Source organism: Rhinopithecus roxellana, chromosome 16, assembly GCF_007565055.1.
Source record: "Rhinopithecus roxellana isolate Shanxi Qingling chromosome 16, ASM756505v1, whole genome shotgun sequence".
NCBI lineage: Eukaryota > Metazoa > Chordata > Mammalia > Primates > Cercopithecidae > Rhinopithecus > Rhinopithecus roxellana.
This window is the reverse complement of record NC_044564.1, coordinates 46537810-46563872: the sequence shown is the minus strand read 5'-3', so window position 1 is coordinate 46563872 and position 26063 is coordinate 46537810. Positions and strand designations below refer to the sequence as shown.

The following is a 26063-nucleotide window of genomic DNA, read 5'->3' as shown; positions in this document are numbered from 1 at the left end:
TAGCTGTTATATAGAAAAAGGCTATAGGGCAAACATGGAACCAGAAAGTAGAACCTATATAATTATCTCTTTTGTGGTGAGAACACTTAAAATTGACTCTCTTAGCAATATTCAAGTGTATAATACATTGTTATTAATTACAGTCAGGATATTTATGATAACTCTCTTGAACTTATTCCTCCTAATTGAAATTTTGAATCCTTTGACCAACATTTCCCAACCCTCATCCTCCACTCCCCCAAGCCTCTGGTAACCACCATTCCAATCTCTGCTTCTATGAGTTCTACTCTTTGAGATCCCACATATAAGTGAGATAATGCAGTATTTGTCCTTTGACGTCTGTCATATTTCATGGAGCATAAATTTTCCAGGTTGTTGCTGCAAATGACAGGATTCTTTTTCATTTTTTTTAAAGTTGTGAATGCAGCACCTAAAAATTGTTAAGCATCCAGAACTGTGTTGGCTGGACAATTGTGGCTGGCCCCATGGATCCCTTAGTATTTTTTAGTCTCTATCACAAATAACTTAAATCTCTATCAAGAACAGAATAAAGAGTAACATTAACAGAGAAAGATGTTCCAAAGTGCTGGGAATTTTAAATGGACACTTGTATACACACATACAGACGAAACATGGCAACGAAAAGAACAGAACAGAATGAAACCATTTACCTCCTCTTTGGCAATGCGCATCTCATCTGTAACATTAGAGAACACCGTGGGCTGGACAAAGTAGCCTTTATTCCCCCACGGGCCTCCTCCACATTCCAGTTTGGCCCCTTCTTTCTTCCCACTCTCAATGAGGTCAAGTATTTTATCATATTGTTCCTTGTCAATCTATTTGAAAAATATCACATGAAAAGAAAAAAACGTAGTCACTTGTAAAGATAACACATTACTGGGCCTGTTAACAAAGGCTTCAAAATGCTAAAATATTGCAATTAAACCAGATATTGAATCAAAACAGCTAACAGAGGCTCAGATTCATTCTTTGGATACATTTTCTTCACATGACTTTTTAGGGAAAAATCTCTTGAAGATAGATATTTGTATTTAACATTTGTTTTATAGTTATACAGGAAAAGCATTCAGCACTTCAAACACATAAAAACCTTTTACACAATCATCATTTATTCTCTCTGGTAGAAATGCCTGTTAATCTGAATACATTTACCTGGAACCTATTGTCCTGGCTGAAATGAAAGGAGGGAAAAGAGAAAAAGAGAACTTTGATACTGGGTTTAATTAGATCTGTTGGGAAACAGATGCTTTAAGACTGTTCTTAGAAGACTCCCGAGCCTCTGTTTGATCTCCCCATTTCTGAATCACCCCATCTGACCTGTCCGATGCCCTTGGAGAACCCATTCTGACCATAGTCTGGGCACCCTTCCCAGTTCTGGTCCCACTGGGACAGTAGGTAGGTTTGCTTCGAATTCTGGCCTGTCCTGAACGTCACCATCCTGCTTTATTAAATGAGCCACATCTAAATAGATGCCAGGTATTACAGAACTTAAATGGTTTTTATTTAAACGCTATTTTTAAAAGGAAAATAAATGAGTTCAGAGTTGTGGTTGTGAATACCAGGAACACATACCTTTCCTTCAAGCACTGAAATCGGGGGCTAATTTTTGTCTCAATTTCTATTTTGTGATGTTGAATGACTGGGTGACTCTTGGATTCCAAGTCACTGCTGAGGGCTGCCTATCTCAGGTGTAGCAGGAGTTAAGGATTAAAGGAAAAACAGGAGATCTAGGAGCTAAGATGGGTTGGAGGGTGGAAGCTCTTGCAGGTTTAACTTCCCACTGCTTGAAAATTTTATGTTTCACTTTCTCTGATTCTGCAAATCTTCTCTATCTTCCAAAGCCAAGAAAAGGCTTCCATAAAGTTATTTCTAACTGGACACAGTCCAACCCCCATATCTAACTAGATTAAGCACTGTTTGAAACTAGAAACTATTTTCTAAAATTTGGCACAATATTTGGTACAATGTTGCTCAACGGTCTTTAGTGCAATATTTAATATAATATCTCAGAAGGAAAATATTCGTTCATTTCTAGCAGATTAAGGAAATTGTAGTGTTAAGAAGAAATATTTAAATTACTACATAGGTTGAATAGTAGCAGAATAAGGGGTGGGGTGAGATAAATTCTGCCTGGGTAAGATATTCTAGTTTCTCAATAAATAGTCAAGGGTCCATGTACCTCCACATAAAGCTTTCTGTCTTATTAGAACATATTAATCTGACTATGCCCTCAACATCATGATATTTGGTTTTTATTTCAAGATATATTTCCCAAGTCATCATGTTTTCCTGCCTGTGACCACATTGAATAACCAGTGCCAATCCAATCCCTGCATACACACTGGAGAAAAGGGCTGAAAAGACTTATTTGTTGGAAAACTTAGATGGTCACTAACTTATAAAACTACAGGCCTTTGTACTTCCATGCCTTGCTAGTGACAATGTGGTCCTACAACCAGCAGCTGCAGCATCATTTGATAGCCAAATGTGCTTCTTTGACCCCACCTCAGATCTACTGAATCCCCAGGCACAGGAAAGACTGAGGAACACTGTGATGGAGCTTGGGACTACAAACAAAAAATTAAGCTCTACTTAGGGACTGGTCAGTTTTTTCGGGCTAATTTTGATTCACCACAAATACAAACTTTCTTCAGAAGGCATCAGATTGACAATATATAAACTTGACCTTCTTTCTGGACACCAGGGACTGTTCAATAATGCTAGGATGTAGCTGGGGCTCTTTTATGTGATGGGCCATTGGCCTATGGGCTAGTCTATGAAATGTAATAGGTAGGTCATGATATTGTAGCAGTCTCAAAGGAAACATTTTAATGTGTTTGAATGGGTAAATTCTTTAATTCCTTAGGCTTAATGGGTTAAAGAAGATGAATTGGGAAAAAGCACTTAGATGTTCTAAAATTATTCGGAAACCATGTATCAACAAAAGCAATGAATAGATATAGAAGTCATTGATCTGTATGATAATTGTCACCATAGGTATAAATGGAAGCATGTAATTTTTATTTATTTACTAGACATTTGAGCATGTGGACCAAGCACTCTGATGGATGCATTTTATAGATTATCCAATTGCACTGCAGAAGATTGAGGTTTCTATGCCCATTCTACGCATAAGACAATAGTTTCAGGGAGGTTGGATTTTAAATCCAGCCTGTAACTCAAAAGTCCATCTTTCCACATTATTATAAGGTGCTATTCTGTGATAATTTTAATACAGTTTATGTGGATATCACAATTTCTTTTTCAAATGAAAATACTAATTTTTCCAAGTTTAAGACAATACATTTTTTTCTACAAAATCAAGTAGGAAAATCACTTGAAATATGAAAAAATATACACACATGAATACACAGATATAATACAAATATACAAAGTACACATATGTATTTTGTAATTGCTCTAACCCCCAAATACTTTAAATTTGTAATCTTAAATTTTTTTAAATTTTAATTTTTTTCCCCAAAACAAATCTCTTTGACTATTATTTTTTCTATAACCATTTTGATATTATATTTAATGAGGAAGATTGTATAATTGTATTTAAAAGCCTCAGTTCACTCAACCACCCCTGGATGAGGCAATAGGGTAAAGCTTAGAGAATGAATGTCCCCTTTGCATAAGTTCTTTCTCCCAACAACAGATGAATATTTAATGGTAAAGGAGCCCAGAGCTTTTTAGTCTTGTTTCTCCAAATTCTAACATACCTACTTATCTATCCTACTGACTCAATGCAACTTGTGATAGAAATCTATTCATTTATAGAAACTAAATTCTTATATTAATCAGATCACTGGATTATTTACGTTAGAATCTTACAAATAGGAATTTTTAAGTCTATTTTATCCTTAGCTTAAAACCAATGAGGTCTTCCAGCTCAATTTTTGAGTCTTTGGTTGAATTGTGAAGATGTCCTAATGGAGGAAAGTACTGCCCAACAATTAGGTATCTTAGGTATTCTCTCTTCTCTTCAGATCTATCTATTTAATCAATCATCTACCAATCCACCAATAAAATAAGAAAAGTGCTTCACTTTTAGTTAGATAGATAAATAGATATTTAGAGAGAAAAATAATCACAAGAAAAAACTTAGAATTCCATCCTTTTTTGAAATGGGAGACCAAGTCAAAATTGATTTGAATGTGTCCCTTGGCATCCATATACCAAATATGAAAAAAAGGCAACTACTTTTACATATTCATTAAACTCAAAGACAAATACAAAATATAATGGGATTAAGATAAAACAAAGTATTACCTCACTTGCCAGTTATTTTAGGGCTTTTCGATTTCAATATGTGGCACTGCCTAAGTCCTAAGATTTTCCTAGTTGGATGTCTTGAGATGAACAGAAAAATCCAAGACTGTCCAACTTACTTAGACTGTAAACTCCATGAGGTCCAGGATCAAGTCCTCTTTGTTCCTTTTGGCATTGCCAGGTACCCATCTCAAGTTTTAGCTGATAGCAACATTCACTAACTTTTAGTTAATTGAATTTACTTTTGGGTTAGTGAATGAGTCAAGAATAGTGTTTGGTTTCAAATTAACAGCACACAACAGCATAAAACCTTTATTGTGAAAGAATAGAGCCTCTAAGCTTAATGTCTAGACTCCAGAGCAGGACTTCTCGGCAGTAGTCCTGTTGGAGTTTTGGGCCAGATAATTCTTTGTCATGGGGCTGTCCTGTACATTGCAGGATGTTTAGCAGCATCTCTGGCCTCTACTCACTAGATCCTTGTAGAGCCATCCCTTCTCACCAAGGTAATGACAACTTAAAATGTCCCTAAATATTGCCAAATGTTCCCTGGGCAAGGGAGCAAAATTGCCCCTAGTTTAGAATCACTGCTCTGGAACAAGACCCCAAAGGGCAGGAAGAAATTCACAACCAGAGATCCAGAAGCTTAAACAAACAATGAACAGAGAACTATGCTAGGAAGAGGGGAAAGGTGATCTTTGGATAAGAGAGAGAGAGACTTTTATTGATAATAAAGTCTACAAAGAAAACTGAGTGCCTAGGGGAATAATTGGGCTTTAACAACTGAAATAAAGTTTGCCACAAAGGAAACTCAGGACCTTTTAGGACCCCATACTGCCATTAGGGACTCAGAGTAACTGATGACTTGCAGAGGATTTAGGATGGCAGCTGAGATGAAGGATTGAGGAGGAAAAAATGGTAGGAAGGTATAAGAACTTCAAAGCGGACAGAAAACTGTATATAGGAATCAAGAGGTGTGCAGATTGAGGAAAGCAAAAAAATTAGAACATTTATTATTTTTCCTCATATATTTAATTCCCAGCATGACTGGTAAACTGTTTCTAGGATGAAAACTGGGCAACACAAAAACAGGATGATTCCATTATCATTGGGAGTTAGATTGCTTTTTGTCACCAAACTGGCACAGCATTGTTACCTAGGAAGGTGTGCAGATAGGAAGTAATCTTATTCAATAAAATCTAGGTCTAAAGAGGATACTTTATTCCTGTGCCCTGAAAATGCTATCCTTTCTATTACTTACCTGAGGGCCTTGAGTGACTCCTGGGGTCAGAGGATTTCCAAGGATATACTTCTTAGCCCGCTCAACACTCCTTCGAACAAACTCATCATAAATTGATTCTTCCACAAAAATCCTGGATGCGGCTATACAACACTGGCCCTGGTGGTAGAATACCCCATGGTGTGCAAATTCAACAGCATTGTCCACTGCAAAGAAGACATTCACATTAAAGATATACTTTCTAAAAATTATGTATTTTATATATTTCTCAGACGCACATGGAGATAAAGAAAAATTATAAGTGGTAGAGTCAGACATGGGCTCAATATAGTTTGCCTCCTACCAGCCAGGTAGCAAATTAATCTTTCTGATCCTCCATTTACCATGGAAAAAAGAGCAACATATAGAATCTGAAAAAATAGTGGTTACTATTACAACTTTAATATGGACATCACCAAGAATGTAGATTTCATCATGAGATCAAATCTCATTGGAAATGATTTACGTAAATATCTCCACTTATACAATTAGATGACTGAGATTATTTCTTTCAGGCCCCAGATTTTAAACAGATAATAAATAAACCTGACATTTCTATTGAATTAAATAATTTCAAAAGATTCTTAAATACTCTACTCAATGGAGTAGAGTGCCATGTGATCTTTGTGGGAAAGAAAAACAAAATAAAAATAACTAAAAAATAACAAAAAACACTAAACTTAGAATCACTCACTCACCTTATGATTTTATTCTAGCAAAGACATTTTCAAAATTTATCTAAAGTATACTGTATTGTTTCATATGTGCCTATAAACTCTTATTTATTTTAGGTGATAAAAGGTGCATTAAAAGGAAGAAATAGGTTGCTTCATTAGTAGACTCTAAACAAGAATAAAATTTTCTTTGCATTTTAATTTTCTAAATGCTGAAGATTCAATTCAATGTTATAGCAACTGTTTATTATTATTATTTATTTTGTGAACTAATTACATCTGCTCAAATTGTAGCAGAAGCAGTTTACAGACAGTCTTAGTAAAATTAGAAACCTGTCATGTTTATAGACTATTTCATAATGTAGTGTGTTCTAAAATACTTCATTTAAGATCAAAACAGCAACATAGGCTAATTCCATGAACCACTTGTATTTACAGCCTCAAACAGATTATGCAGTTGTGAAAGTAAAAAGAAAGTTTGACCATGCATTTCTCCTAATTAACTTCTACTTAGGAAATAATTGGGAGATTCTATTTGGTAATATAATCAGAATGAACCTAAAATATTATATAGTGGAGTTACATCAAATTTGTAGGTTTAATATACATAAACTTCACTATACTTACTAGAAAAAAATAATTAAATTTTAGGTATAATTTTCCTCTGGTCATTTCATTTAATGAGTGTGTGACCCAGAGTGAAGGGAGAGGGCGAATGTGAAACTGCTGTCTTCTCAGTTGGTTTCTATCCAAGTCCCATTCTGAAGTATTTCATTAGCTCAATGAAATGTTAATAATCACTGATACGGGATTTTAAAAATACACCATGGCACTTAAATGCAAAATGTTTACATCATCTAGGGTTCAGCTGAGGAGATAGCAATCTATTCTAAAGCAGGAAGAAATTATGCCTATTATCTATGTGTTATAACTTTAGGATGATTTAAGAGATTTTCAAGAGTAATTCTGGACTCTAATTCCTTACACTTTGATGTTAGAAGCAAACTTTTTTTTTTTTTTTTTTTGAAAGTTCAAGTTCACTTTTGGCATTATCAGACACCAAAAACGATGAAGGATGAAAAGATAACAAAGTGGCTTCTACTCACAGTCAGCATCAGCTAACACAATGCAAGGGCTCTTTCCTCCGAGCTCCAGGGTCACCCTCTTCAGATTGCTTTTCCCGGCAGCTTCTTTGATCAACTTGCCGACCTGAAAGGGAGCATTACAAAGGAGGAGGCTTACCCTGCTCTCATGAACACAGGTTTATTTAGCATTCTAAATTTATGTGATGTTTGTACCACGGTAAAATTTCATTTGGGAGAAACACCAAATGGCATTTTTTTTTTTTTTTTTTTTTTTTGAGACGGAGTCTCACACTGTCACCCGGGCTGCAGTGCAGTGGTGCAATCTTGGCTCACTGCAACCTCCGCCTCCCGGGTTCAAGCGATTCTCTGGCAAAATGGCATTTTTAAAGATTTGGCACTTTAGATATAAAAAGGTCCCTCGTCCAAGCATATAGACATAAAAGGAATCAGAAAAATGCTGATTTTTCTTCATCAGCAAGAAAGCAGAGATATAGAACATAAGTCATATTGATGGCTACACAGGTTATTTTTAATTTTAATCAGAATTTCATCTCTCTACAGATTGACCAGACTTATCATGAGCCAGTCGCAACTTAGCTGTTTCATTTTTTATCCCTCTTCTGGCATCCAGATAACTCTATCCAATCGAACTGACATATTCACTACCTCTCAAATCTCATCCTTCTTCTCATTATTTGTCCACCCCAACTTGGACTGCCTCAAGTTCTAGTCTTCTTAGGGGTCCAGCTCATATCTTAGCTGCTCCTTAAATCCTTCTCTGATGACACTAGGTCAGACACTAGAAGAAATGACACGACCATTTTTTTTCCTAGTCTCCCAAATACCCTTATGAAGGTTCCTTCAGAGTCTGATTCAGATTGTATCATTTGTATAGAAATACATTTCCCAAATAGATTAACTCCACGGTAGCAGTAACAATAACGTATCATTGCATGCCTCTCCTCATTAGTATCTATGACAGAAGGCTCATTTAACTGTGGATTGACAGTCTCTTTCTTTCTTTCTCCGTCTTCCCACCCAACACACACACCTTTGAACAGTGGAACTGGATGAAAGAAATGGGATCTGTGCAGCTACTTCAGTTAGCTGGAATCCTACAGTTCTGGTTTTATCTTTAATGCTAGTTTGCTCTTTTCAGAGGAAGACTGTTTTCAATTATTTTTTCCTTTGTGGATAACTTCCCATCAAGATTATTTACTATAGTTGTTTCTGGTTTTTCTATCTCTAAAAACTTGGCTGATTCTACAATTATTTCTTTTTTATTATTTGTATGGCAGCCTTAATCCACCAACGTCTTCTTTGCCTTTCTTTTGTAAAGGAAATTCACTATTTTCCTTCTTTTATTTTCTAAATTTCTTTTTTTACTCCACATGTCAGATTTTAATAAAAAATTTCTATCCCAACTGAACAAGAGAGAAATCGATGTTTAGTGAGTGTTTAGATTTTATGTGGTTACTGAACTAACTGCTACTGTGCATTACAGAATAGGGCATTAATATGCTAATGTTTTCATCTTATTTAAATATTTTTTGTTTCTAAATCAAACCCCTAAAAGTAGATTAATAAAAACTAAAGTAAAAGAAGATTTGCACTAGGGAAATCCTGTCTGAAATTTCTCTTACATGCCATTCCACAATACACTTCTTATGACCACTTTCAGAAACTGAATTTTCATTTAAGGTGTTAAATAGTTTTTAATTTAACTTCCTTGCCCATCACCCTTTGATTTCTCCAAATTCTTTCTGAATGTTTTATTTGTTTAATTTAGGTTTACTGGAGAAACTCCATTAAAGTAGATAACTTTTGTCTTGGAGAAGGGAATAAAATCAGAGATATATTTGTAAAAGTAACAGACGTCAAAAGAACTAGCATAAAGAATGGTTAGAAGTATGAATGAGAAAGAAAGGCTATGCTTTTGCTTGGCACAAGTTTAGATGGCAAATAAAAGGCTTGAGTTTTCCCAAAAGTCTAGCTAAAGTCAAAACAAGGAGACATTAATTTTTATCTCATGATTTCATTCCCTTATATTTCATTCCCTTACGTTCATCGTTTTTCTCAAAGGAGTATGCAATGAAGAAAAGATAAGAACTGTTAAGACTATGGGTAAACAGTGTATTCCATGATACTGTGGCATTGTCATGTGGAGCAGAAGTAGCAAATGCTCATGAAAATGGTCTAACTTATTACGTCTTGCACAACGTGGGTAGAGTTCTATTTTACATGAACATAATGGGACATTGCAATGGCTCATGCCTGTAATCTCAGCACTTTGGGAGGCTGAGGTGGGCAGATCATGAGGTCAGGAGATTGAGACCATCCTGGCTAACATGGTGAAACTCTGTCTCTACTAAAAGTACAAAAAATTAGCCGGGCGTGGTGGTGGGCGTCTGTAGTCCCAGCTACTCAGGAGGCTGAGGCAGGAGAATGGCATGAACCTGGGGGGTAGAGCTTGCAGTGAGTCGAGATTGTGCCACTGCACTCCAGCCTGGGCAACAGAGCAAGATTCCGTCTCAAAAAAAAAAAAAAAAAACAAAAAAACAAAAAACAAAATTCTTACCTTGCCAAAAGTGTTGTTAGAATGGGGGTCACTGTTACAATGAACACAAAGGATACAGTCTATTGTTTGCCTTGTTTGCCTCTTTCATGACATTTATCAAGTTCCTTAATATCTGCCAAGCAACAAATGTGAAGTTAAAAGAAAATCCAGAAAGAAGTTCCAGGGAGTGTGGAACTAAGTTCCAGGAGTTGGAAGTAAGATGGGTTTTTCTGTGTGGCTCCTAAAATTGTGTTATTCACATTTAATTCTTTAATACTTATTTACAATTTCTTACTGTGATGGTTTCTGGAGATAACCATGAATAAGACTGTCTTTGAGGATAATCAGCGAGAGAGAGAGAGACATGTAACAAAGCAATGAGCATGCGCTGTTACTATATGTGGTGAACAATAGGAACTCAGATGGGGTGTTTTAAAATTTAGGCTGCTCTGCTCTTGGATCTGTAGAGGCAAGGAGAAAGCCAGAGAGGGAACGTGTGGGAGCAAGTTTAGAGTAGGTTATGGCCAAGTATGAACTAAAAGCAGGGGGGAATGAAAAGATATATGGAATAATCGGGAAGAGATAGGGCAGAGTGGCAGAGATGGAGAAAAAGAAATATTCGAACTGGAAGCTTTTTTCTCACACTGTGTAAACTAGTGTGAGAAATTAAAAAGTATGGGAGGAAAGAGGAAATATGACATGTACTGAGTGCTCAGGAGGGTGATAAATGTTTTACTCATTAGCTCATTTAATTTTATTCTGTACAACTCAGTAAGGTTGATCTCATCTCCATTTTACAAATGAAGAAACTCAAATTTAGTAAGGCTACTTAACTTTTTAAAGACACACTGCTAGGAGGGGTAGAGTCAGAATTTAAACCAAGATATTTTCTAGACTTTTAATCTCCAGGGATTTTTTTTCAGGTAGGTAAAGTGCTCCTCCAACATTATAGGGGATCATGGATGAGCAAAGACAAACTGATGCTGAAGATGAGATCAGCAAACAGTAGCTCCTGGTCCAGATGACCTGGAGAACAAGTAGGCATAGGATCTAGACCAGGGTTGTTCAATCTTTTGGCTTCCCTGGGCCACACTGGAAGAAGAATTGTCTTGGGCCACACATAAAATACACTAACAGTAAAGATAGCTGATAAGAATGAAAAAAAAAATGTGTTGGGCCACATTCAAAGCCATTCCTCGCCATGGGTTGGACAGGCTTGATCTAGACCCCAACAGGTACATGGATTCCCTATTGGGGAGGATCTAGAATTCTAGGCTGAGGAATTTTCACCTTTATTCCTCTGGTATGATTTCAACCTGTGGTGTCACCAGTTTTAAATGTATTGCCATATCTTGAACATTCCCATTTGTTTTGTCTACAATAAATCTTGAATGTGGGGTTTGCTTTTCCCTATCTCAGTTAGGGACTTGCAGAATGTGAACCTTTTCTACTCTATGTCTGTGAAAAACAAAGAAGACATATATATATTTATTTACTTCATTTTAAAAAGATCAAGAAAAATAAAGTTTGATTTTCTACCATTTCTGTTTGCATGTAAATTTGCCTTTACATTGGAGTAAATAATTAAGATTATAAAATAATCAAATTATGCTCACCACACTATCTGGAATGTCTTTTTTGCTTCTCAACTTCCAGGAAGTTAAAAAAGTAACAGTTCCTCAAAACCCAGAGCTAGTTCTAGTACCCATTTGGACATCATCATTCCTTCCTGTGAACCTTTTTACAGCACTTTGTACATACCGTAGTACCTTATCACACCCTGCCTTATCTCTTGTTGTCAGCAGCTTTCTAAGATGGAGTGAAGTTCACTCTTCACTGTCTATACTGTGTACCAATGAACAGCTTACATTATTTTTTGCATTAAGCATCTAACAAAGTCACATAATCTAGTAGAATGACTCAAGAATTTTTTTTTTCATGGTACAGTATTCTTCCACTGCTTTCTTTTGCTTAGGATAGAACATCATGAATAAATGGGGATCTATTTCCCCAAACTTCACCTTCTAGACTGCCCTTCCTCCTGCCCGCCACTTCTCCTTTGTGGTTGGGGTCTTTTTCTTTCACCTTTAGGATGGTCAAGTTCAAGCCAGAGAGGCAGAAAAGTTAGTCTAGGCTAAAGTACCACTGAGGGAAGCTGAGTTTCTGGCTCTCTTTCAGAATGTCCAGGAGAAAGACACCTCCAAATGAGGTGCAAAGGGTGAGGCTGTACTATTTAATTTTCATAATCTACAGGATAAAATCATATTCATTCATACAAATCACTATGGCCTAATTTTCTATTATAAATCTTCCTAATAATATGACAAGGTCTCAGCAGCCATATTTCTCATCAGAGAAAGTAATGAACATACTAAAAACAGTTTACTCTCATTCTGATTTTAAATAGGTGTATCATGTCATTCAGACTACATCTGCTTATATTCTATGCATATATTTGAAGGCTAAAAGAAATAACAAGTCATTAAAAAGAGTTTTTGTTTTAAAATTGTTGGCTCAAAAATAGTTACATAAAGCATACTTCATAGCTGGCAATAAAAACATTCTTAACTTTTGCCCTGAGTAAATAATATTACCTCTGTCGATCCTGTGAAGGCTACTTTGTCTATATCCATGTGGGAAGAAATGGCTGCCCCTGCTGTAGGCCCATAACCAGGAACAATATTCACTACTCCAGGAGGAAACCCTGCCTAAAAGGTAAAAAGTTTAAAAGTTACAATATAAGAATTTAATTTAAAAAAGAGGAGAGTAGGGGATTGAGATTGTCTCTTAATGCCAACCTTATGAGATGCTCTAGAAAAAAAAATTCATTCAACTGGTTCTATTCTTTAGTCTTATTGTGTCATTTCTAAGCACACTTAAAAAATAACTTCAAGCGTTACATTATTGAGGGACAATTGCTTGTCAGGGTAAGTCCATACTCTATGAAATCACTGCCCCAGTGATGGCTGTTTCAAATTTCATAATGCTAACTCAAAAAGATTGTATGTAAAAAAGTGTTTGGTAAGTTATTTATGCAGAAAGAAAGTAACATGTTTATTATTCCCATCAGCAAAAATAAGAAGCTGAAGGGATCTCACATTTTTTAGTTCCTAGCTGCTGTTGATTGTTGAGGGCATGACTGCTGAGTTGCAAATTCCCACTGGGATTACTTAGTCAGTAAATTGTTAAGTAAGTACTGTCATTCCATTCATGATTCAACATCACAAGTTGATTTCAATCTTCATTAAAGAATTCAGGTAGAAGGCATGGGAACTGAGTTGGCACATTACAATTTCCTGTTATTTGCATTAAAATGTTTCATTCTGACATCTCTTTTCCCTGTTTTTAATTTGAATAAGTATATTTTTAAAAGATAAGTTCAGTTTTGTAACTTTAAGTTTCTAGTGACTAACGTTTGTTTTTTAAGATTTGGTAAGATGAAGAAAAAAGGACAATGAATTGTTTGCAAGTATATTAACATAATCTAGTTAGTTGATGAAAATAAGTTTTACGTGCTCTTTTACTGTTTTTGAACAGGAAGATAAATGCAGAGGAAACCATAATAGAAAACTGAATATAAACATATCCACTGATGAGTAGATTGAAAAGTGTTTTGAAATAATGTGGCCTAATGTTACAAACAAGCATATTGGCATAGAGGCCCTTTCAACCTTACATAGATTAGTTTACACAATTTTGCAGAAAACACTAGGCCATCAGTGGCAGGTACAAACCAACTTAATGTTTCAACATTTGAAAGAATGCTACATTAATTTTCAACGTGAATTTATATTCATGAGAGTTGGACAAAGAAGCAAAAATGTGATCCCAAGATGACTGACACCAAGCCTTTGCGTTTGGCTTTCTGTCCGCATTTGGGCAGAGATGAAATCGGGGTGACTGCCAGAAATTGCAGCCAGCAGTCATGCTAAATGTATTCCCCTGACTGGACAGGAGCCATCTGTAAATAATGTACTTTATAGTAGCACCAAATGAGGTCTTCCTATTGTAAGTTACGACTCTTGAGTTCTTGTGCTTATTTTAATTTAGGGAAACTTACCTCTTTTATTAAAGATGCCACGTGGAGAGCAGTGAGAGGAGTTTGCTCTGCTGGTTTGACAACCACTGTGTTTCCACAGCTCAGTGCAGGTCCTATCTTCCAAATGAGCATAACCAACGGGAAATTCCACTAGAAAGCAATATGTAACAATAGATTCTTTGTATTGCAAAATGCATATTTGCTAATCCAACTTCCACATTATACACCCCCTGTAGATGTTATGTAATAATTGCAGTAGTTTTGTGAAATCATCTGGCATATTATACTTCATTGCTAAAAGCAATTAGTAAATGTGAAAATGCTCTGAATAAACCAGATACGAGATATGAGAAGGAAGTAGGAGAGAACCTCAAAATTTAATCAAGTGCTGTTGAGTTCTTTTTCTACCAGGAAAAAAAAAAAAATCACTGCATGGTTTGGCTTATTATGAAGCACATTGTAAGTTATCTAAAAATGTTTAAAAAGGATGATTACTCTCCTCCATAGGTCATTTATTGTAATTATTTACCCAATAATATTATTCAGTAGCTTTTGTTTCCAGGAAAAATATCTTGCTAAAGACAAAGACGTCCAGGGTCCAGAGGCCAAGTACGTGGGTTCAAATCTCAGCTCAATCACTGACCAGCCATGTGAACTTACACAAGTTACATGCTCTCTGTATCCGATTTCATAATCTGTGAGTGCTGATAATAGTCCTCTCTGCCTCAGAAGGTTGTCTTGAGGATTAATCAAGAAAGAGGGCCAGGTGCTCAATGCAATAACTCGTCTAGCGTAGACACGTAGTACATATTAGCTATTATCAGTGCTCATAATTATATAGTTTTTATCAATTTATTGGGATTTTTGAATTAATAAACAATTCCACTAAAATATTGATATGAATATATTTCAGTCTCGTTGGAGCAAAAGATAAGTCATGACTATTTCTTCACATAAGGACTTCCCCGCCATTTTTTTGTTTGGCCTTTTAAAGCATGTCAGTTAAAATAAAATCATTTAGATAGTCTCCTGTTTGTTGGGCTTAAAATATCTTCACAATTCTCTTAAAAAGGCTACCTTCTCTAAGAGGAATATGGAGTATCCGAGCCTCTTATCTAAAGGTAAAATATATTCCATGCAGTGTTTCAAATGCCTCTGGTATTCTTTTTTCCATTTTGATTAAAAAATGTCTGTCATGAGTTGAACACTCTGGTAGTTACTGTTCTCCATGATGAGATGTCTCAATGAGAAAGTGCACTGGAGAATAGTAGGCCCTACTACCTTTCACTAAAATGCTATCCTGCAGATGGTGCAGCGGAGAGCACCTTGCCATATACATGTAAAGCATGGCTCTTATAAAGAGTACATGATACAACTTTTAAAAAACAACAATAACATTTGTAGATGATGTAGCATTAAAACTTTCTCAAGAGATATGCCAGAATATAGATAGGTTTTCTATCTATATTCATATCCAAGAAGTTTAGTCACAGGGAGACCAAGTTCAACAACTCTTACATTTACTCCACGTTTAACAAATGCATAAGCATCCATCTGTGTTAGAGAAAGCTTCATCATTAGATTGAATAAGAACTCTTCTTTTTAAAATTGAGAATTATATAGGAGAAAAACTTACAGGAATGATTTGGCCACATACACCAATAGGTTCATGTCTTGTATATGTAAAAAAGTTTCCATCTGAAAAATAAAACACACATAATCACATATAAGTGAATGTATTTGACATTCACAAAATGGTGGTTTGGGGCTGATGTGAGAGAAAGATGTAGACAATAATTTTAAAAGCATTTATCTGGCAGGGTGTGGTGGCTCATGCCTGTAATTCCAGCACTTTAGAAGGCCAAGGCAGGCAGATCACAAGGTCAAGAGATCGAGACCATACATATCTCCAATTAGTCACAAAATGGTAAGTGAAGCCCTAAAATAGTAATTTGAAATGATAGGAACCATAAAATTGAGTTAGGTGAAACCAAAGATGCAAAACTGGAAAAAATCGGAAAGATAATTAATTCTACCTTTCATCATCTAGGAGGCCTGATTTGAAAATTATCCTTATTCTCAAAGTTTTATAAAAAAGGGACAAGAAAGGAAGTAGGAGGTCTCTGGCTAAGAGAAGAACCACATTCAAGTTTGTTTCTGGTAGCTCAGAGTTCTACCAATAAGAGAATTCTTTTTAAAGGTTGTAATATAATTTTTAGAAATAGTAAAATTAAAAACAGTAGAATTAAAAAGAAAATCTCCCTATAAGTAATAAACCTTTCCCGCTGACTTATTCTAAAATGTATTTTATTTGCCTACCAAACAATAAAAGCAAATTCTCTCAATACATGAAGAAAATGACAGGAGTATAAGACATTTATTTTCAGTCTAAATTTGACCAATCTATGTGCCCTGAAGTTAATGTGGTCATTCGGAGAGACACATTATGCTTGACATTCAATTCTGTTCTAGTTCCCACAGAAGCTTCCTGGCTTCAGCAAGAAATCTCTTCATAAAGATCTATTTGTGTTTTAAGTGACTTCTCCCATTTTGTCCCAGAGTAAATTCAGACAGTTCTAAAGTAGCCACATTTCTTAGTACTCCCGAGGTCTTACTCTCCTCTCAACTTTCTGCTATCACTTTTGACCTCCTGGATGCTCCAATTAGATTGGAAGTGAACATCAGGGCCAGTCCTGGAGGGTATTGTATTCCTAAAGCTCGTAGGTTTGTGTGAATTAAATTCTACCCATACTGTTTCCTAAATGTGTGTGTTTTCATGTTTCACATGAAATATGTTTAGTATTTCTACTATATTATGTGCATACCCCACTAAAGTAACACATACATACAGATTCACACACACACACGCAAACCCTTAACTCAGGCTGCAAACACAGTCCCATCTTGCTTTGAAGATACTTGAAATGAGTCAGTGTGAACTGGCTTGTTTGATTAGTCTGGTTTAACTACACTGAGTTTGACCAGGCACATATGACCATAACTAACTTATACTGGAACATGTAAAGAAGCTTAAATAATTACATTACAGAAAGGATATAAACGTCAGTACTGGAATAAAACCCAAATAAATAATTTCAGAGGTCAGTTTTAAAAAGTTTGGGACCTTAGAGAGGCATGCCTCAGATCAGTTATTATGGCCATAGGAATGTTCTTAGTTTAACATTTTCTAAAATATCTATAATGTTATCTTCATGATTATGCTGAAACAACTTTAAAATACATTTTACAAATTTTAATAAAACGTCTAAGTCGAAAACTATGTTGTCTCAAAGTCAAGAGGAAAATAATTTTGCCTAATTTGGTTGACATCTTTAAAAGGGAGAGCTTGAAATTATTCAGCTCTATAGTAAACTCCTCACTCCTATTCTCACTATTAGTGGTTTCTCAAAGATACTTACCAATTGGTATTGTACGGCCCTGGATCTTGTCAGCCCAGCCTGCACAGTAGCGCAATGTTTTGATGCAGCCTGCTAAATCATTCAGATATGCATTGGAATAGAGTTTTCCACCATTCATTGACTCCATTGTCTGAAAAACATGTCAAACACCAAATCTAAAATTCCATAAAAGTTTTAGATTAAAAATATGTAGTAAATATTTTGAGTAATCATGTGCTAGAGAATTTTTGAAATAGAAGAAATCTTGACATCTTGTCTAACCTCCACTTTTTAAGTATTAAAATGACTTCCTTGAGGTCAAATAGCAAGATCTGGGCACAAAGGGTAGTGAGATTCTGATTTCTAAACCCTAGTGCTCTTTCTGTCTCATTTTGAATGTTCTCCTGCTAACCAACTTTCTAGAAATTGGTCACAATTTGATATATACATAGCATGTGAGAATGAAACCTAGTCTTCTAACTCATATCGGAATTCCAACAAGATTTCTCTTATTTTGTAATCAACTGTGGGTGACAATTTAGTGTCCGTAACTATTAATGATGCCTCAGTATTCATTTTTAATTTTTGCATTCCATCTGGATATACACAGTCTACTCACACAAACTTAAGTAACTCGTGGATTTTTCAACCATGAACTTCCTTTATCAGAATTTTAATTAGGAAACTACCAGTGTTGCCATTATTGTCATAATTGCCATTTGAATGGTCAGGTAAAGTTCAACATTTTCTAGTCATGTGCCCTAACCATTATAAGATGACCTATCTCCCCTTTGGCTTCTCCTCTTAAGGAGGACCTTAAGCTCTTTGAGATCTAATATTCTGCTGGGGTGGTTACCAGGCAGAAATGCACAGGTGATGAACTGTTAAAGCTATTTGCTTCTGTACTACACTCTCTACCACGTCAAAATTTAACCAAATGTGACTTTTGGATGCCTGTACTTTCCCCCCCATAGGATCTTATGCTGACAGGCAGTCAGCAAATCAGATAATTGAGAAAAACCAAGTTTTAGCATTTTCTTCTTTCTTCCTACGGGTCATTTTTATTACTATAGTTTTATGGCACATAGTTGCTCATTCTGAATTTTTGCGTATTTCAAATTATGTTGAATATTTGAGTAATAAATGGTTCTTTGATTAACCATACTTGCTATTAACCATACATGCTAATGTTGATTTTTTTAAAATGTAGACTTCTTTGTTACCGACACTTTCAGATTCTAAAGATGAAATTTGCTCTGAAACCTGATCTTGGTATTGGTTTATTTTAATTGGCTTCATCATAATGCCCAATCGAGATGAAAAAAAAAAAGAAATACCCTCCCCCAACTATATTATGCTCTGACTCATCTAACTGCTAAAATATAAACACACAAAAATAGTATTCATAAAAACATAATTTTGATAAACCACATTAATAATTGGATTTTTTTTATTCTTTGCCTTTTTCACCCGTAAAAAGAACGTCATTTAATTATGACCCTTGTGAACAGACACATTTCAGGAAGAAAAAAAGTAACCATTTATTAAATATCTTAGTAGGCTAGACTAATGAGAAATAAGATTTATTTTAGAGAAATATTTTGGGCACCCTTAACAAACTTGAGTTTTTCCATCAAAAGAGTTCAGTGGTCAAATACTTGAAAAAACCTAATATATCATTCTAGGAGATTCAAACTTCATGTGATCTTATTAAAGCCTCTGAGAAGTTTTAAGGTAAAGAAATTTTTAAAATTTGGTTTAACCTGGGTTTGCCAAAGTTTAGGCCGTAGAATCTATTATGGGAACAGAAATTAACATCATCCAGAATTGAAGTGCAGATTAGTATTTGAGAATAAGTTCAATGTTAAGGGGCCTATACATTGGGACAACAAATGTTTACATTTTGTTTGTAGAGAGCATATAGGGATCACTAAAACCAAAACAACCTGCCATTTCAAACACTGAATGCTTTTGAGAGCTCTAGCTACCCATCCAGCTTGGATAATACTCACCGCCAGGAGCAGACGATCTCTTTCGATTAAATCAGCCAACTTGTATAATAGTCGTCCCCTCTCAGAAGCATCCATAGTACGCCATGGAGATCCAATCTGAAAAGCCTGTCTTGCAGCCTTCACTGCCTTGTCAACATCCTCCTGTAAGTTAAAGGGAATTCAATTCAGTAAGCTAAACATATTAGGAAAGCAAATTTAATGCCAATAACCCTGTAAAATAGACTGTAGTGCCTCAAGCAGACACCGTGTCTCCATTATCCCAAAGTCTAGCACACTGTACACATTCAACTACTGTATGTTGGAATTACTCCTGCTGAATAATCTTTACCATGATGATCTCCACACACCCACCACATGCTGGATTTCCTAGAGTATAAATGTTTTATGGTTTTAATAGTTGCTATCATCTGAGTGCTTGCCCTGTTTCAAGTAATGTTCTGATGACTTTATACCTATTAGCTCATTTAATTCTCAATACTTTTATGGCACAAATATGTTCCCTGTTTTATAGATGAATAAACTAAAGCAAAGAGAGAGGGGAGCTTTGCCCAAGGTCAATAACTAAAGGTGGCTGAACTGAGTTTTAAACGGAGCCCATCTGACTGTAGAATCTTTGCTGTTCACCACGTGTTATACTTTCTTAGTGACTGGGTTACAGGAGCTCCAGGTCAAGCTCAAGATCCAAAATAGTGAGTATCTTCCTTGGTCTTTGGTGATGCAACAGCTTGTCTACTTTCATGAAGAGCCTACTGAAGGGTGAATAAGAACTTTTCTTTGCTGTTGAAGAGTAAACCTTACAAACATGTGCTCATTTCTCTTGTGCAGAGGGAAAAGAGCATAGAGATAGTGGAACTAATAGAGTAGGATGTGCATGTGACAACCTCTCATTTCCCAACTGGGTACAAAGAGATCCTTTTAAATCCCTAATCCGGTAAAGAAGTTAGTTTCTTATTAAAGATGCACGGCTTAAACCTACATTAATTCAAGCAAAAGTCACAGAGTAAAGTGACTCCACACTCAGTCTAGCCTCCTTGCCTTCACTTTCATAGTGCCTTCACTCAATTTCTTCTTTCTCTGTTGTGTTTTCTACACCAGGTATATTCTCTGGTTCTTTTGCAATCCACCTCAGTTACAAATATTGTCGTGACCACTCCATTCCCCTGCAGATCCCTGTTCAGACCTCTTCTGAGCTCTTACAAAACATACCTGCCACTACTGCAAACACCATAAAGGCATATATCATTCCAGCATTCTTTTGTACATAGGACTGGCCACTGCATGGAATTGTATAGCTCCACAAATCGTGGCTACATCACAGGCCAGTAGGTTGCAATATTTTGCAGGAGACACAATTCCCTTTAAGAATTTGGGGAGATAAAAAGTAATAACCCTAGATTTTTTTTTTTTAAAGTTGTACACAATTAAGCTAAATCCCATCTAAGGATGATATCTTCCCCTCAAAAGAACCTCAACTTAACATCCTCCTCCTTAGGCTGTATTCAATCAAGAAGACCCACACTTACAAGTCTGTGAATTAAAATACAAAAAAAAAACACTATTTTTCTAATATTTATCACCAAAATAAGATGATCTGGGACAAGGGAGATATTTTAGAAGCATAATCTGGTCTGATTAAGTAATAATATTTACTGACTACAAGCAAAGATTCTTTCAGTGTAATACATCACACACTGGTATATCTCACTGTCTAACTTTTCAGAGAATGATGATATATACAAAATATATGTATTTATTGCCTGCCTTTCCTGAGAAATACGTATACAGTGCATATTTGGGGCATTCAGTTAATCACATTGATTGCTTATATTTAGACATTGTTTCATGCTACACATTCTAACCTTTTCCTAAATATACAGAGCACTGTTTGAAAAAAGAAAAAGCAAACCACAAAAATCTGAGATTGTCAGCATGATCTGTGGATACCAGAGCTTATAAAATACATGCTGCTCTGTGTTTAAACGATCTGTATGACACAGCTTTCATTTGGATCTTTCTGTTCAGTGTCCTGCTATTGGTCTTAGCCAAATATGGGCTATCATAGGCATCTTCGCCTCCCAAAGGGATATGGAGAACTGGCTTCAAGATAAGTAACTCTCCCATATGGAAAGCACATCCCTAAAGAATGCTGCTATAAATAAAGACGTTCTTGTGATTATGTCCTTTGGATCATGCCCCTACTTTCCTCACATCTTATATGTAATCTTGCAGATGCAGAAATAGAGTAATGTTAGTTAATATACAGTTTGATATGAAAACAATCCAGATTTGAATTCTGATTCCTCTTCATTAGCTATGTAAACCTTGAGGCATCTAACCATCCATCCATCTAGCTAAAGATTTAATAAATATTTCACTCTGCAGAATTCTCATCATCCCTCTGCCAAAGACAGCAGAGTGAAGTAAGAAAATTGTTCTTCTGGAATATTCAATCAAATGGGAGAGACATACAATCAAATCACTACCACCAAACATTATTATAACCCACGAAATATGTTGTGGCATGACTTCTCTAAGGTTCAGCTTTCTTTTCTTTAAAATCAAGGTATGTTGCTGGGTGTGGTGGCATGTGCCTGTAGTCCTAGCTACCCAGGAAGCTGAAGTGGGAGGATCGCTTGAACCTAAGAGGTGGAGGTTGCAGTGAGCTGAGATTGCGCCACTGCACTCCAGCCTGGGTGATAGAGTAAGATCCTCATCTCAAAAAAAAAAAAAAAAAAAAAGAAAGAAAGAAAAAAAGAAACTGGGGTATGTTACCTCACAGGGCTGTAATGAAGATTAATAAGATAACACTTCAGCATTTTCTATGTTAGAACATTATGTATTATTCAATGGTGGCAATTGTTACTGTAGTCCTAGTAGTCAAAACTTTAAATTTTAATATAACTTTCAGCAATTTCTCTCCCTCTCAATAGAGAGAGATTCACTCTGTTGCCTAGGCTAGTGTGCAGTGGCACAAACATGACTCACCAAAGCCTAGACCTCCTGATGAGCTTCAGGTGATCCTCCCACCTCAGCCTCCAGAGTAGCTGGGACTACAGGAGTGCATCACCCTGCCCAGCTAGTTGTTTATTTTTAGTAGAGGTGAGGTCTTGCTATGTTGCCCATGCTGGTCTCAAACCCATGGGCTCAAGTGATCCTCTCACCTCGATCTTCCAAAGTGCTATGATTACAGGTATGAGCCACCGTGTGCCTAATTTTTTTGTAGAGATGGGGCTTTGCCATGTTGTCAAAGCTGGTCTCAAATTCCTGGATTCAAGCAACCTGGCTGCCTCTGCCTTCCAACGTGGTGGGATTACAGGTACGCAGGGATCGCCGCGTCCAGCAAGTTCTAATGTATTTTAATCCTTCCTTTCAGTTTTCACTGCCCTGAACAATTTTAGGCCCTATTATTTCATATCATCAATACTTTCTCAAATTCATTCTCTTCTCTCCTCAAACTATCTTGGCTACTATCACCAGGCTTATCTTCTGCAAATAATTTTATCTTATTACTTTGTCTTTCACATGTTTACAACTGTTCCCTTTTGTCTACAGTCTCAAGGTCAAAGTCCTCTGCCTGGTTTTCAAGGCCCAGGATTTTCAGACCACATCTCACCTATCCAAACTTAGTGTTTACATTTATTGTACTCTGTCTGACCCAACTCCTTCTTACCTTTGTGTCTGTAGTTCTCCTTGCCTAGAATATTCTCCCAGTATATTCCCTTACTTTCAAAATCCTATATATACTTTAAGACCCAGCTCAAATATCAATCTACCTAAAACCCTTGCCAGACTAATCCAGCTTGATGATGGCTACTAGCTAAGAGCCTACTAAGCTCCAGACACTAAGGAAAGTCCTTTAAAGCCCCATAGTTACTCTTATTATTAAGTATCATGGACCTTGGTTTATAAATGAGTAGACTATGGCTCATGGATATGAAATCTAGCAGACAGTAGAATCAAACTTTGATCCCATATCTGACTACAAAATCTAGTTCTTACATCCCTGCAAGGCTGCCCTAATAATGACCTCCTTTGCAATAAGTATATACTGCTATTTGTTTTATAAGCTATAATATTTCTTATAATTCTGGGTCTACAATAGGCAGTAAATACATTTTCAATAATTTGGTTACCTGTTTTATAAACTCATCATGTTGTACTGATTTTATATAAGGGGTGCCTTACATAAATTTAACTACATTGGCATTTACCTAATAAATAATATTCTAATAGATTCCATGATATAACAAAACTTATACATTATTCAAAAACTATTAGACATAAGAGTTATTGTTTTCTTAATTCCAGGACTAGCTTTTTTTTTTTTTTAATTTCAGAACTGGAATTTTCAGGGCTATAATTCTTTAAACAGAAAACAATTTGGTACATGAACTCAGATTTGCCACCATCAATAACACTTTTGCTTATAGCACTGCAAATGCTCCTTTTTTGAAGTAAGGGCCACAAGCTGAATGTAAAAAGACACTTCAAATGATGATGAGATATCAAATGTCTCCTAAAGCATAGTTAAGGAAGGACTGAACTCTTCGATCCCTCTCAGATGGTACATTTCCATATTAAATTCATTCAGAGATGGAGAAAATAGTTATCAGACCAGTTTTACTTTTACACCTGTCATAGGCACTTACTTTAATGGACATTTACTTTTATCCCCAGCAATTATTTGTTAGGTCATGCCTTAGTATTAAAAGCAGTTTTCAGGATTAGTCAATACAGCCTAAAAGAACCACTGAAGTGAAAAGAAAACAGTTCCCACCCACATCTGTACTTTGCTTTGTAACCTCCATTTGTTCTTGCCCTTCCTCTTTTCTTTATAATACCATTGGAAGGCGGTATATAGCCCATTATTAGCCCCATTCTACTTATAAATTAAATCCCTAAAACCTCTTGGCTCATTATCTAAAGAGTCAGATACAGAATATTAGGTTTACTGTGACTATGTAATTTACTAGATTTGTACTTTTCACTAAGCAATGTCAGAGCTTACTATACATTTGTCGGCAAAATTGTGAGAACAGCAATAATTATTTAAAAATAAGTTTTAAACTAATTCTAAAAAAGAATATAAGAGTGCTAGATGTTCAAACAGTGGTTTACCATGAACAGTTTAGACCATCAACATTTTAGTTTCAGTGATCAGATGACCAGCCAACTCAATTGGCATTGCGACCTGATTTGAAGCTTGGGTAGATGTTAATAAGCATTCTTGATCTCTTGGGTGAGCAGTAGTAATTGTCAAGAAGCACAGAGCAAATCAGTGGCAAACATTTCTAAGGCTTCCAGTATGATCATCAGCTTTCCCTTACTATGCTTTAGGAAGGAGGTAAATCCCATAACTTCACTAAGAAAAGTCTTCAGACTGCCTGACAAAGTTTCAACTGGAACTTTAGGCACAGAGATTTGTTTTCCTAGTAAAACTAATCCCAGTGGCAAAGGTCGATGTTCAAGGCTCCAGAACTAAAACATCAAGAATATTTTTCGGTTTGTTAGTTGCAAACCACAAACAGATCTGGTCTCCCTCTTGAACAGAAAGAAAGTACGTAGCTCTTAAGGGTTCACTCTGTCCTTGCCCTTTATTGTTTTTCTCACCTTCCCAGGCCTGCTAGAGCCACTCAAGCAACTAGAGGAACATTTGAGGTGGTGGTGTGTGGATTTCTTTAAGTCTCTGATAAAAGGCGTTCATTCTTCTTTGAAAGGTGAAGAATAAAGTTCTCTCTTATTTCTGTGAATGGCTTATATTAAGGGCACAGGCTTCCGGGGCTCCTATAGACCTTGCCAGGGATGATCAGTATTTCTCTGCCCAATTTTGGTTTGGTAACATTTCAGAGAGGTGCAGAGTGATCACCACAGTACAGTTTCCAATCACTAACTTTCTTAGGTGTCAAAACTCCATGACCCCTGTTAAATGCTAACGCTTGAGAGGAGATACAATTTAACAGCTTAACACTTTAGTTCAGTGGTTCAAAATGCATTCCCCCACCTCCCTCCCAACCAACAACATCAGCATTACCAAAGAATTGGTAAGAAATGAAAATTTTCAGGTCCCATTTTAAGATTATTGCAATGAAATCTGGGGGCAGGTGGGACTCAGCTGTGTTTTAACAAGCCTTCCTGGACATTCTAATGCAGGCTAAATTTTGAGAATGTGTGCCATAGTCAATAGTCAGGTTAGTACTAAATTCCTAAGGTGAGGAATGTGGAATATATGGAAATTCGGCGTTTGATGAAAAAGAAAAATATTTCATAGATTTGTAGAATATACTATATCTATAGTATAGTATATCTATCGGATACAGTATAGCATACCTATAGGATATGCTATATCCAGAAACCAAGGATATAAATGAGAGATGTAGTGTTGATCTCTACAAGAAGCATATTGTCTCAGAATATGCTTCTGCTTCTAATATAGGTTAATATAAATTAACCTATAGCTGTATAATACAAAGGTTATAATACAGGCAAATACAATGTCCTATAACTACACAGAAGAGAGTAAGACTGCTTGAGAAGGTTAGAGAAGGCTTTAAAGAAATATAAAACCCTAGCATGACTGAAGTTTTAGGATATGCCTGGCACAATTGAAGAGCTCTATATATATTTAACTCCTCAGGAATTTTCTATCTCCTCATTTTACATGAAAAGGAACAGAATCTCAAAGAAGGTAAGTACAAACATTGCAAATCTATGCTCTTACTATAGATG

General features: G+C 36.0%; 1 protein-coding gene across 1 annotated transcript in view; it reads right to left on the bottom strand.

Annotated features, from left to right (window-relative positions):
- ALDH1A1 (aldehyde dehydrogenase 1 family member A1) overlaps positions 1-26063 on the bottom strand; it is a 60302-nt gene that overhangs the window by 10705 nt on the left and 23534 nt on the right. The window contains exons 3-10 of the mRNA XM_010375839.2: positions 19338-19478; positions 17347-17476; positions 15564-15625; positions 13949-14077; positions 12483-12596; positions 7353-7455; positions 5555-5739; positions 672-836 (exon numbers count right to left, since the gene is read on the bottom strand). Of these exons, the coding sequence (XP_010374141.1) occupies positions 672-836; positions 5555-5739; positions 7353-7455; positions 12483-12596; positions 13949-14077; positions 15564-15625; positions 17347-17476; positions 19338-19478 (1029 nt within the window). The remainder of the gene's footprint in view (positions 1-671; positions 837-5554; positions 5740-7352; positions 7456-12482; positions 12597-13948; positions 14078-15563; positions 15626-17346; positions 17477-19337; positions 19479-26063) is intronic.